Below are 14,150 nucleotides of genomic sequence, written 5' to 3' on the forward strand. Positions count from 1 at the left end.
ACTGCGTTCTTTCTTCTGCTAACTACGATTGCGAGAAAAAATGTTTTGCTATGAAAATGTGTATTTTAGTTTTCTTCCTCACAGTCAATTTCAACTGTGATATAAGGGCATTTAAACCATTAGAAAAATTGTTTCTCACATATATATTCTTTCTTCTCACATACAGTGTCAAACAAAATTTGCGTACGCAGGTACGTGCTGTTTCGTTTTATTCTAAACAATCGGTTTTAATACAAAGCAAGAAAGTTTTATTTATGTCTCATCGCCTTATAATTAGATTACTACTGGTACTACTACTTCTACTACTACAGGATCTGAAGCGTCCGAAACTCTTTAATCCTTCCAATCCGCAGATTAAAACCATGCGATATACTGTCATTGAAGCTACTGTCCTGATAGTTGCAGAACCGGAAGACATATCTCTCATACCGCATATGCCAATTATCCCAGCCAATTTACCAATTCATTTTAAGAGGCTTCAGTTTCCCATCAAAGTTTCTTTTGCAACACCAACAAACAAGGCTCCAAGTCCGAGAAAGAGGGGGCGAGCCGACAGGAAAGAGGCAATGAACGGAGAGAGGGAGATGAGGAGATGCATAGAGAAGAGGGCAGGAGGAGTTGGACAAAGGGAGGGTGGAAGACGGAATTTAGGACGTACATCCAATTCCTATACATATTTAGCAACTGCGAAGTATTGCTGGGTTCGCTAGCAATACATACTGTCAAATATACTTTACGTAGAGGAGATGAGACCATGACAATCATTGCAGAGATTCTGCTGAGTAACTGTTCCATGGCTGTTAGGTCTCAACGTAAGCTGACAGATTCTGGCGCATGCCGTTTCGGTACAGAGGTGGTCAATCCTAGTAAGCCGAAGACTGGCGCGTGGACCCAGTGGAGTTGAGACAGAGTTCGTGATACACTCGGCTAACTCGGAACTGACGTCAAACCGGCGTGTGCGTATTCATCAGCGCATTTTGAGTAAGCCGAACGTGACACTGACACCAGCTTCTCCCGTGTCAGAGCTAGCCCTCGAAAATCGCAACATATTCGCATGAAAATAGCTAAATTTTTGTGACAACGAAGAACATAAATGTCATTGATGCTTGTTTCAGTCGCAGCAAGTTTAGCTGTCCAGTTAGGTTTCTGTCTAACCACACCCTTGGAAGCTGCAACATATTCGGAAATGAACAGCCAAATATTTGTGAAAAGCGATAAATATAAATATCATTGCCGGTCGTTTCTCTCACAGTAAATTCACCCTGCGTTTTTAACCTACAGTTACATCGTACTCCGCAAGCCACCTAATGGTGTGTGGCGGAGGGTACTTTCGGTACCACTACCTGATTCCTCCAACCCTGTTCCACTCGGGAATAGAGCGTGGGAAGAATGACTGTCGGTAAGCCTCTGTACTGACTCTAATTTCTAGAATTTTCTCCTCGCGGTCAATACGCGAGATGTATGTGTGGGTGAATAATATGTTGTCCGACTCCTACTGAAAAGTGCTGTCCCGAAATTTCAATAGTAAATCTCTCCGTGGTGCACAGCGCCTCTCTTGTAACGCCTGGCAGAAGACTTTGTTCAGTATATCCGTAACGCTCTCTCACCAGCTAAACGATCCAGAGACGAAACGAGCCGCTCTTTGTTGGATCTTCTCTATCTCCTGTTTCTGTCCTATCAGATAGGGATCCCAGATAGATGAACAATATTCAAGAATCGGGCGAACAAGCGCCTTATTAGCAACTTCTTTCGTGGATGAGTTACAATTCCTTAAGATTTTCCCGATGAATCTGAGTCTACTTTTGCCACTATCTGTTTTATATGGTCATTCTACTTAAGGTCGCTCTGGATCGTTACGCCTTGATATTTTACGGCAGACGCTGTGTCCAGCTATTTGTCATCAAAAGCGTAACTGTACAGTAGTGGATTTCTTTTCCTTTAATCAGACAGAAGTCACAAAATCGAAGAAACTCCATCCTGAGCAAGTGCCGTCTTACATGCTAGTAACGTCTAATATTGCAGAAACTTCTTGTATTTTATTTACAAGAATATACGTGCTGTTTGTTTTTTCGGACATTTCTAAAAGAACAGACGCAATTTTAATCCTGCACCAATTATGAATCAACACACATAGAAATTAAAGACATTAGCTACCGGTGGGCATTGATTAATATCAATGAGGCAAGTGGAAAATTTGTGCTGCACCGGGATTCATACCCACGCCTCCAGCTTACTAGGCTGAAACGCTGAACACTGTGCTACCTGAGCACAATGGTAGCCACAACCGCACGGACAGCCCTATCACACATCCCATCAGTCCAAAATTCTCGACTTATATCACACTCTACTGATGTACACTATGTGATCAAAAGTATCCGGACACCTGGCTGAAAATGACTTACAAGTTCGTGGCGCCCTCCATCCGTAATGCTGGAATTCATTATGGTGTTGGCCCACCGTTAGCTGTGATGACAGCTTCCACTCTCGCAGGCATACATTCAGTCAGGTGCTGGAAGGTTTCTTGGGGAAAGGCAGCCAATTCTTCACGCAGTACTGCACTGAGGAGAGGTATCCATGTCGGTCTGAGAGGCTTGACACGAAGTCGGCGTTGCAAAACATCCCAAAGGTGTTCTATATTATTCAGGTCAGGACTGTGTGCAGACCAGCCCATTGCAAGAATGTTATTGTCGTGCAACTACTCCACCACAGGCCGTGCATTATGAACAGGTGCTCGATCGTGCTGGAAGACGCAGTCGCCATCCCTGAATTGCTCTTCAACAGTGGGTAGCAAGAAGTTGCTTCAAACATCAATGTAGTCCTTTACTGCGATAGTGCCACGCAAAACAACAATGGTGCAAGCCCCCTCCAAGAGAAACACTACCACACCATAACACTACCGCCTCCAAATTTTACTGTTGGCACTACACACGCTGGCAGATGACGTTCAGCGGATATTCGCCATACCCACACCCTGCCATTGGATCGCCACATTGTGTACCGTGATTCGTCACTCCACAGAAAGTTTTTCCACTGTTCAATCGTCCAGTGTTTACGCTCCTTACACCAAGCGAGGCGTCGTTTGGCATTTACTGGCGTGATGTATGGCTTATGAACAGTCGCTCGACCAAGAAATCTAAGTTTTCTCACATCCCGCCTGTCACAGTACTTGCAGTCTGGAATTCCTGATCTGGATAGATATCTACCTATTACACATTACGACCCTCTTCAACTGCCGGTGGTCTCTTTCAGTCAACAGACGAGGTCGGTCTGTATGTGTCGTTTCACGTTTGCACTTCACTATCACAGCGGAAACAGTGGAGGGGGGATGTTTAGGAGTGTGGAAATATCGCGTACAGACGTATAACACAAGTGACACCGTCAGCTGACCACGTTCGAAGTCCATGAGTTTCGCGGAGCGCCCCATTCTGCTGTCTCACAATATCTAATGACTAATGAGGTCTCTGATATAGAGTACCTAGCAGTAGGTGGCACAATGCGCCTAATGTGAAAAATGTATTTTTTGGGGTGTTTGGATACTTTTGAGCACATAGTGTAGTGTGGTGTCTGAAAGAACAAACACCACATATATAGTGAAGATGATGACGGTGAATGATACCTTCAGTGCAGATGCACACAAAGCTCGAACATTTACGGGAATCGGAGAGATAACATGAGTGATGTGGCTAATGATCAAGGGCACTACATCAGTAGAAGTTGGGAATTTGGGTATGATGGGAGGCGCGCTAGGATATGATGATGATGTTTGGATTTTGGGGCGCTCAACTGCGCGGTTATCAGCGCCCGTACGAATTCCCAACTTTTACTCAGTCCAATCTCGCCATTTTTCATGAATGATGATGAAATGATGAGGACAACACAAACACCCACTTATCACGAGGCAGGTCGTGTTAGGATAGTTAGCGCAGCTGTGGTAACCACCGTGCTCTGATGGTGTACCGGTCAGCTCATGAGTTTAGTAAGTAGGAGACCCGGGTTCGAATCCCAGCCTGGCACAAATTCTTAACGTGCATTATTATAAATCATTGCGCACTGGCAACTAATGTCTTTAAATTCTCCTTGTCTTGATTTATAAGAATAACACAGGATCTGTTACAAACGTGAAAATGGGGGAAAACAGAACGCGAACCTTCTATCTTCGCCTTCGTAACTTTGTGTCTCTGATCACAAAATGACGACGAACTGACAGAATTCTCAACGATACTATAATTCATCTTAGGATCTCCTGAAGGCTGTTACCGCCGATCCAAAATAACTAATATTCAATTAAAAGAAATTATACGAAGGGTGACGCGTCTGTGATAAATCTACAATGTGCCGTTGCCTTGAAACAGCATCCTACCATAACATACAAGTTATAATGCTAAAACAACAAAATACTGGAAATCAGTATGGTTTTTTCAAAGTTGTCGACTGCCCACGTTGCATCGAGTTGGACGTCATTTCGGTGTTAGTCCTGAGTAAACCGGCTTGAGGCTGCGGTGCGAAGGCACACAATAGGAGAACTGTCAGGGGAAATCCTTCAGTTTTCTGGAGGCAGGAAATGGCTTCCGTTCTGAGCTCGGCAGAGTGTGGTGGATGATGGAGAATATTCATAGTGAGAGACTATGTAGCTGTACAGGACAGATAAAATGAACAATAGACAGACGTGAAGAGCGTAAAAGGACACAAGTACTGACGACAAAAGTCTTTGCTTTGGAACAACTAATTAAGAAATGATGCCATTTGAAGTGCTCTGGGTATTATAAAATTTATACTTTTATTAATATTAATTAGACTGTGACTAATAAGGTGTCGTTGATTAACCCTTGTTCAGGGCAATCAATTTATCTGCAAAGAATTTAAGTGGGATACCTAATACAGACGTACCAGCACGAGCTAATGGAACAGTACAATTAACCACAGAGATAAAATACGCCACCACTATTAATTTGTCTTGACAAACGAAAACTGTTGTTCGGACATAAATAAAAGAAGCTTCCTCTGTAATAAAGCTGTTTCCTGAAACATCATTTTTGTCATATAAACTGTACTCAACGCACTGAGTATTTTCAACATACCTCATTAAAATATCTAAACATTCATTAATATTCTAATTATTTATTTTACTTATATTTGTTTTGCGTTTTAAAATGTTATTTTACGTCTTACATTCGTGGCTTTTTTGTTATTTAGTTTTCAAAATATAATAATGTTAATCTGTAAGGAAATGCTTAAAACATAACACTTTTTTGCACCATACACATAAAACGAACGAAATTTCTTCACGTAATACTCACGACGGAGAAGGAAATTAGAACAAAATTCACCAGGATTTCGAATTGTCACAGGTGAACCTCTGAATATCTTGATTTGGATCAGGCATATGTCAGTACATTGGTAAGCCTTGACGAAGAGAACTGATTACGTACTAGTGATTGCAGCTTGATTGTACTGTATCTCAAATGGAGATTGACGTCATAATCATTCAACAAAACTAGGTCTGAAAATTATTTCGCAAAGTTCTTCCAACATCGAAAGCAGTATACTTCCACGGCTGGATCTGTGCCATCGAGACCTGTGGGATCAGCGGATGTTTCTTGTCCTTGGATACGGCGTCAACTCTTTTTTTATTTGACCACCCGCCTTTTCACAGTTTTAAAAGAAACTACTGGTGAATTTGTACCGATCATTCGAGAATCTCCTTTTGAAGGTCCAAATATTCTTATGACAACACCCAAGTCTGGTAAACGACTGTCTGAACAGGTCGAAAGATATTTGTAAGATGCTTTCTTTCCCAGTGAAGGAGAAATATCTCTGTTATTGTTAGATTATTACGGTGGTCAGTGTGAAAGACCCTTCAGAGCATCATCCTTAGGACAGGAAACTTATTCAGCCGCTGATCCCAAAGGCTTCGACGCCACAGGTACAGTCGTTGGACGTGTACAGCGTTCGGTGTAGGAAGAAATTTATGAGAAAACTTTCTGTTGAATCATTATGATGTCAGTCTCCACTTGAGAAACAATACAATTAGGCCGTATTCACAGTATATATTAATTCTCTCCGCTAAGGCTTACCAATGTACTGAAATATGCCTGATACGAATCAGGATCTTTAGAGGATCAATCGTGACGATTTGAAATCCTGCTGAACTTCACTTGATTGGCTTCTACACTATTTACTAGCGCCTCGTTCAAGATGAGAAGTATCTGTAACGGCCAAACATTTGAAGATGAGTCTTCAGTGGCTCTAAAGCTAATTATTAAAATATTATCGTCTTTAGCGGCTGGTTGTAGTATTAATTCAAAGTATCCGCTAGAATAAATACTCTGCCTGAAAAAAAGTCAAGCATCCTGTACAGGAAGGGGGGAGGGGGGAGAACGAAATGAAACTTCACGGGTTGAGACGATATGTGACGTTCTTCGAATTATTACAAAATCGAGTCAAATTGAGAATGAACTTGGCACTACGAGCCTAGTTATTAGTGTGACCTCGCACACCCTCTGGCCTGGAAGTATGCATTGATTCGGCTGGGCAGAATGTCACAAAGTCATTGTGTACTCTTCTGAGGCAACCTGGCTACAACTGTAGTAAGTGGTCCAATCAAGTAGCTCCTCAGCTTGCCTCACAAGTGCTGAGTGCACCCTGCTTGTCAACAGCGCTCGGCAGACCGTATGGTCACCCATCCAAGTGCTAGCCCAGCCCGACAGCCCTTAACTTCGGTGATCTGAAGGGGTGGCAGGGCCGTCGGCGTCTTGTAAGTATGAGACCTCTGCCAAAGATGCCGCCATTATGGCTAACGATGCATGTCGGGACAGTGCGAAACAATGCAACGCCATTCGTCAGCCGATCACAGCACCACTCCAAACGCAGCAATTTTTGTTGTGGTGTTTATGGCAGCGTATACATGGGACGGTATTCCCTAGTCTGGCTGCTGCTAGTATCTGATCAATGGTGCGAGAACATAGAATGTTACAAGGAATCTACTAGCTGTTCTCGGACGGCAGGCGCAGATGTGAATTCGAATTTGGAAAAAGCCTCAGAATAATCTAGCCTTTTACTTTACATCCTGATAAGGTCCTCAGTTATTTGCTGGATGTATTCCAATCTCTGTCTTCCCCAACAATTTTTACTCCTCTTTATAGCTCCCTCTAGTACCACGGAGGTACCTGACTGAAGCATCCCCAACTCTCTTGTGGTTCCCATTTTAGGTACTCCACGTCGACGTCTGCTCGTAGATACGTATCGTCGGTAGGTTTTCCGGCTTTACTTCCCGACGTGACAGCGACGACCCTCCGATGAGGTCCGGGCCTTGTGTTTTGCTATTACTGCGAGCCTTGTAAATATCGCTTTTATTTAGTAATTTGCCCGGCTAAAACTCTCCCCTTGTATGATTAAGACAGACTGCGCCACCTTTCGGAGGGAGTGGGGGACGTCAAAGAGTCAAAAAAGTTCATATTAAGCAGTCCGTAAAACACATAGACATTCACTTCATTTAGCGTGTTAGTTAATGCCTACGCATTCCGCTAGATGGTGCTGACTTACTGCTGAATAGCTTTGGTTCCGTAAAACCTTCACTGATTAGTACCAGGTAAATGAAATAAGTACGACAGTCCTGTATTTTACTTTCACTCTATATTCAATGATTGTAGTGGTGATGGATGATGGCCTATTTAAAAGGTTCCTAGCCTGGAAGAATCTAAATAGTCCACGAAAGCCCATATGCACGCGCTCTACGTCCAGATTAGCAACTAACGGCACACGACACTTTCAAAAGTCCACATGTTAATATCTGAATACCGGTACCCCTGAATTCACTCGTTTCAGCAGATAATTTGAGTTTCTGTCGTCTATATGTCCGTAAAGTTCCAATCTAGCACTAAAGTCCTAAAATCCCCTTAATACTCCGTTGCTACCAACTGTCAGAGATCGTACACTACATCACTTTTAATCTCCGTAATATTCTAACAGTTTACCGTGCATGATCTCTTAACAGATGTCCTACCACCCTGTCCCTTCTTCTTGTCAACGTCTTCCATGTCTTCCTTTCCTCGCTGATTTTTCGGTGTACCTCCTCGTTCCTTGCCTCATTGCTGTGCCTAATTTTCAACATTCTTCTGTAGCACCACATCTCAAATGCTCTGGTTTGCCCACAGTCCATGTTTGACTACCACACAATGCAAATGTATATTCTCATACAGCTCTTCCTCAAATTAAGGCCTATGCTTGATACCAGTAGACTACTCTTGGCCAGGAATGCCCTTTTTGCCAGTGCCAGTCTGTTTCATGTGTTCTCGTCCTTCGTCGGTTATTTTGCTGCACAGAGACAAGAATTTCTTAACTTCATCTACTTCGTGATCACCGATCCTGATGTTAAGTTTTTCGCTGTTCTCACTTCTGCTACTCTTCATTACTTTCGTCTTCCTTAGTCTCAATCAATGTTCGGTACTCATTAGACTGTCCATTCCTTTGAGCAGTTCGTCTAATTCTTGTTCACTTTCACTGAGGATAGCATTATCATCAGCGAATTTTATCATCATCCTTTCAGCTTGAATTTTAATTCAGCTCTTGAACCTTTCTTTTGTTTTCGTCATTGCTTCTTCGATGTATAGATTGAAGAGAAGCGGCGAAATAGTACATCCCTGTCTTATTCCGTTTTTAATCATAGTGTTTCGTTCCTGGTCTTCCACACTTATTGTCCCCTCTTGGCTCTTGTGCATTTTGTATACTAACCGATTGTCCTTTATAGCTTCCGCGTATTTTTCTCAAAATCTCCAACATTTTGCACCATTTGACGTTGTCGAACTCTTTTTCCCAGGTCTACAAATTGTTTGAATGCTTCTTGATTTTCCTTTAGTCATGCTTCTATTATCAGCCGCAACGTCAGAACTGCCTCTCTGGTGCCTACACCTTTCCTAAAGCCAAACTGATTGTCATCTAACACTTCCCCAGTTTTCTATCTTGTTGTTGTGGTCTCCAGTCCGAAGACTGGTTAGACTTTTATTTAATTTTTATATTTTACACATCCAGTTCCTTACGACCATATTGAGGAGCAAATCTCCAAGGTCATGGACGTGTCAGTACAGGAGATTACAACATAAATGTAATAACACATATAATCAGATGTTCATGAACCCAAAAAAAGACAAGCCATAAGTTTATGTAAACGCAGTCAACAATATAACGTAGGAATCGGCTTAATTTTGCAAGGAACTCTTCGAGATAATAGAAGGAGTGATCCGTGAGGAAATTTCTCACCTTCGATTTGAAAGCGCTTGGGTTACTGCTAAGATTTTTGAATTATTGTGGCAGCTTATTGAAAATGGATGCAGCAGTATACTGCCCATCTTTCTGCACAAGTGTTATAAGCTGATACAGTTAACAAGAAACGACAATAGCATATATATATCCTTCGTTCAAAACACTGTCCACTTCATTTTTAACTGCTCTTCCACGTTCTTTCCCTTTTCTGACGGAATAACAATGTCATAGGCAAATCTCAAAGTTTTTATTCCTTCTCCCTGAACTTCTTATTCAAGTTTTTTCTTTGGTACCATTTGCTGCTTGTTCACTGTACATTTTGAATAACATCGGGGATAGGTTACAACCCTGTGCCACTCCCTTTTCAACCACTGCCTTCCTTTGGTGCCCTACCTTCTTAGAAATTTTTTAATAGCTTTGCGTTCTTTTGTTGCAGGTAAGTGGATGTGAGCGCTAGCCGCACGCACCTGCCGGGCTTCCGGGTACTGGCGCTTCTTGGCCAGCCAGTAGGGCGTCTCAGGGAGGAAGGCGAAGCCAACGGCGAAGAGCAGCAGCGGCACCAGGTTGAGGTAGAGGACTGCCGAGTAGGGCAGGTAGGCGCCCACCACGTACGAGAACAGCACGCCCGAGTTGCTGATCAGCCCCAGCAGGCAGCCGAGCGCGCCGCGCACTTCGTTGCTCGCGATCTCGCTCACGTATATAGAGGGCAGCACCAGCGACGCCGCCGCGTTGATGCCCGCCAGGATCCTGCCGAATCCAAATGTCTCGCCTGTAGAGGAAGGTCACGTAACCGACGGGGTCAACATTAAAGGGGAAAGGCGGATAGTACTTTAGGAAAGGCAAAGGCGAAAGTGGGGCTGTTGTAACGCTGTGGTTGATAATGAAAGCAAGACTAAAGACAAGTCAAGACCCATTCGTACGATTTGACGACCTGGAACAAGCGTCCGAAAGTGTAAATGAAGCAAGAAGTTCGAAATTCTGATAAAAGTAGGCTAAGCTATAGGGAAAGACGTGTAATACACAATAAGTACGAAACACAAGAGGGAACAATAAGGCTGGAAGACCAAGAACGAATTATGACGGAAATAAAACAAATATTCAGCAGGGGGATTGAAATTCAAGGTGTAAGGATTTCAGTAACAAGATTCGCTGATGACATTTCTATCCTTCGTGAAAATGAAAAAGAATTGTAGGATCTGTTGAATGGAATGAACAATGTAATGAGTACAGAATATAGACTGAAAGTAAATAAAAGAAAGACGAAAGTAATGAGAAGTAGCAGAAATGGGAATACCGAGAAACTCAACATCAAAATTTGTGATCACGAAGTACCAGGTGATCAAAAATTCAGTATAAATTTGAAAATTTAATAAACCACGGAATAATGTAGATAGACCAGTAAAAATTGACACACATGCTTGGAATGACATGGGGTTTTATTAGAACTAAAAAAAAAAAAAAACCAGTGTTCACAAAATGTCCGACAGATGGCGCTGGACAGCAAAACGTCAGTGACTGCACATGTGTTGTGTACATAGTTCCGCGTAGTCAGCGCGTACACAACTTTCCCAATAGAGCGCCACCCCCCCCCCCCCCACCCCCCCCACCCCCCCACCCCCCGTCGTGGAAACTCCATTGCACGACGAGAAAGTCACGGTATGGGTTGGATTTACCACATCTACCGTTATCGGGACGTTTTTCTTCGAGGAAATGCGTGATTCTGGTTTTGTGACTGCTGCCGTGACGGGTGAGAGGTACGCCGATATGTTACAGAATCGCATCATCCCCAGCCTGGCTGCTAAACACCTACTGGAACGTACGATGTTTATGCAGGATGGCGCTCCACCCCATATTGTTAGATGCGTGAAAGTTCTCTTGCGCGCGTCGATTGGAGATGATCGTGTCCTCAGCCACCACTTTCGTCATGCTTGGCCACCCAGGTCCCCAGACCTCAGTCCGTGCGATTATTGGCTTTGGGGTTACCTGAAGTCGCAAGTGTATCGTGATCGACCGATATCTCTAGGGGTGCTGAAAGATAACATCCGACGCCAATTCCTCACCGTAACTCCGAACATGGAGACTGTAGTGCTGTTCACAACATTATTCCTCGACTACAGCTATTGTTGAGAAATGATAGTGGACATATTGAACATTTCCTGTAAAGAACTTCATCTTTGCTTTGCCTTACTTTGTTATGCTAATTATTGCTATTCTGATCAGATGAAGCGCCATCTGTCGGACGTTTTTGAACTTAAGTAATTTTTTCGTTCTAATAAAACCCCATGTCATTCCAAGCATGTGTGTCAATTTGTACCTCTCTATCTACATTATTCCGTGATTTATTCAGTTTTCTAATTTATACTGATTTTTTGATCACCTGGTACAATAAGTACAAGACCCAAGAGGGAACAATAAGGCTGGAAGACCAGGAACGAAGTGCTCGGAATAAAAAGGGTGTAATACATGGATGTAGTCTTTTGCCCCTTCTGTTCAATCTATACATCGAAGAAGCAATGACAAAAATAAAAGAAATGTTCAGCAGGTGGATTAAAATTCAATTTCAGTAATAAGATTAGCTGATGACATTGGCATCCCCTGTGAAAATGAAAAAGAATTGTAGGATCTGTTCAATGGAATGAACAGTGTAATGAGAACAGAATATAGACTGAAAGTAAACCAAAGAAAGACGAAAGTAATGAGAAGTAGCAGAAATGGGAATACTGAGAAACTCAACATCATTTTTGATCACGAAGTAGATTAAGCTAAGAAATTCTGCTACTTAGGCAGCAAAAAACGCATGATAGACGCAGTGAGGGCCGGCCGCTGTGGCCGAGAGGTTCTAGGTGCTTCAGTCCGGAACCGCGCTTCTACTACGGTCGCAGGTTCGAATCCTGCCTTGGGAATGGATGTGTGTGATGTACTTATGTTAGTTTGGGTTAAGTAGTTCTAAGTCTAGGAGACTGATGACCTCAGATGTTAAGTCCCATAGTGCTTAGAGCCATTTGAACCATTTTGAACGGAGTGAGGAGGACATAAAAGGCACGCTAGCAGTGACAAAATTGGCATTCCTGGCCGAGAGAAATCTACTCGTATCAAACACAGGCTTTAATATGAGGAAGAAATGTCTGAGAATGTACGTATCGAGCACAGCATTTATGGTAGTGAGACATGGACTGTGGGAAAACCGGAACAGAAGAGAATGGAAGCCTTTGAGATGAAGTGCTATGTAAGAATGCTAAAAATTAGGTGGACAGATGAAGTAGAGAATGGCGACGTTCTCAGCAGAATCGGCGAGGAAAGAAACATATGAAAAACACTGACAAGCAATAGGGACAGAAAGGTAGGACATTTGTTAAGACATCAGGGGTTAACTTCCATAACTTCCTTGGTACTAGAGGAAGCTGTAGAGGGTAAAAAGTATAGAGGAACACAGAGTTTTGAATACATCCAGTAAATAATTCAGGACATAGGTTGCAAATGCTATTCTGAGATGAAGAGGTTGACACAGGAGAGGAATTCATGGCAGGCGTCATCAAACGAGCTAGAGGACTGATGACTCAAAAATAAAAAAGCTCCTTCGAAAACATAATTTATTCTGAAGACTATATAGGAATATTCTTGACACTAAATAATAGTACAACACGTTACTTGATGGTTAGTTAGTTACATGTTCCATACATCACTTGACTGACTGTTTTATCGAAATAATGCGGAACAAGTCAATTTACGGGATATGTGACATGATTAGTGGTAACTGTAATAAACATTATCTTTTTAGTCTTACTCAAGCAACTACTTTCTTTAGCAACCAGTTTTTAAAGGAAACTATTGTATGGAATGAAAGGAATTGGCCAGGAGAAATGATCTTATATTAGATTTAAAATTTTGCTGCCTGTCAGACGTTTTATGTTATTGGGCAAATGATGAAAGTATTTTGTTGCAGCATAGTGAACTCTTTCCTGAGCCACTGTCAGATTTACTAGCCTCCTTATACAAAAGGCAGTGTCTTGAATGACTCATTATTGCCCAGCTCAAGGATAGAAACCTGAAATTTGGAGAAGGTATGGATCTTGAACCGTAGACGTCGTTTAAGAAGGGATTTTTCGAAATTCCAAAGGTAAGGAGGCGAAATAGGGGATGAAAGTTTTTTTATTTTAAATGTCACTTCAAGGCAATTTTGAAGCTAGATCTACGAAAACTGGTATTTGGTTTCGCAGTCAGAAATAAAGGGCTATCGACCCCCATCGCCGTTACCTGAACTTGACACTGCTTTGCAGGGAAAAGATTCTGTTGAAAATCATACAGCACCCGTATTCATCCTTTCCGAGACGGCTGGAAGCTGTTTTGAATGCTAACTGTTTTCCTAGTCGTATTGGACAATAGGTTATGTTTTTGATGTTTCCATACATTTTGTCCAACCCCAAAACATTGAAAATTAGTAAGCATTGACGATTCACTAGGGGTCACAATTCAGGGAATGCGTCAGCATTAGCCTCTGTGCAAATCAGTGTGCTTGCTCAGCGAGCGTGAAGAACTTGAGTGTCAAACATGAGTAAAAAATTAATTATACTGAAGAGCCGAGGAAACTGGAACACCTGCTTATATCGTCTAGGGCCCCCGCGAGCACGCATAGGTGCTGCAATACCACGTAGCATGTACTCGACTAATGTCTGAAGTAATGCTGGACGAAATTGACACCATGAATCCTGCAGTGATGTCCATAAATCCGTAAGACTGCGAGGGGGTTGAGATCTCTTCTGAACAGCACGTTGCAAGGCATCCCAGATATGCTCAATAATGTTCATGCCTGGGGAGTTTGTTCCACAGCACATGGTCTCGCGGTCTCGTTCTTGCTTCCCGAGCATGGGGTCCCAGGTTCGATTCCCGGCGGG

General features: G+C 42.7%; 1 protein-coding gene across 1 annotated transcript in view; it reads right to left on the reverse strand.

Moving 5' to 3' along the window:
* The window catches only part of LOC126278143 (facilitated trehalose transporter Tret1-like), a 52,227-nt gene that overhangs the window by 15,351 nt on the left and 22,726 nt on the right, over positions 1-14,150 (reverse strand). The window contains exon 3 of the mRNA XM_049978034.1: positions 9,726-10,005. Within this exon, the coding sequence (XP_049833991.1) occupies positions 9,726-10,005 (280 nt within the window). The remainder of the gene's footprint in view (positions 1-9,725; positions 10,006-14,150) is intronic.

The sequence above is a fragment of the Schistocerca gregaria genome, chromosome 6 (genome assembly GCF_023897955.1).
Source record: "Schistocerca gregaria isolate iqSchGreg1 chromosome 6, iqSchGreg1.2, whole genome shotgun sequence".
NCBI lineage: Eukaryota > Metazoa > Arthropoda > Insecta > Orthoptera > Acrididae > Schistocerca > Schistocerca gregaria.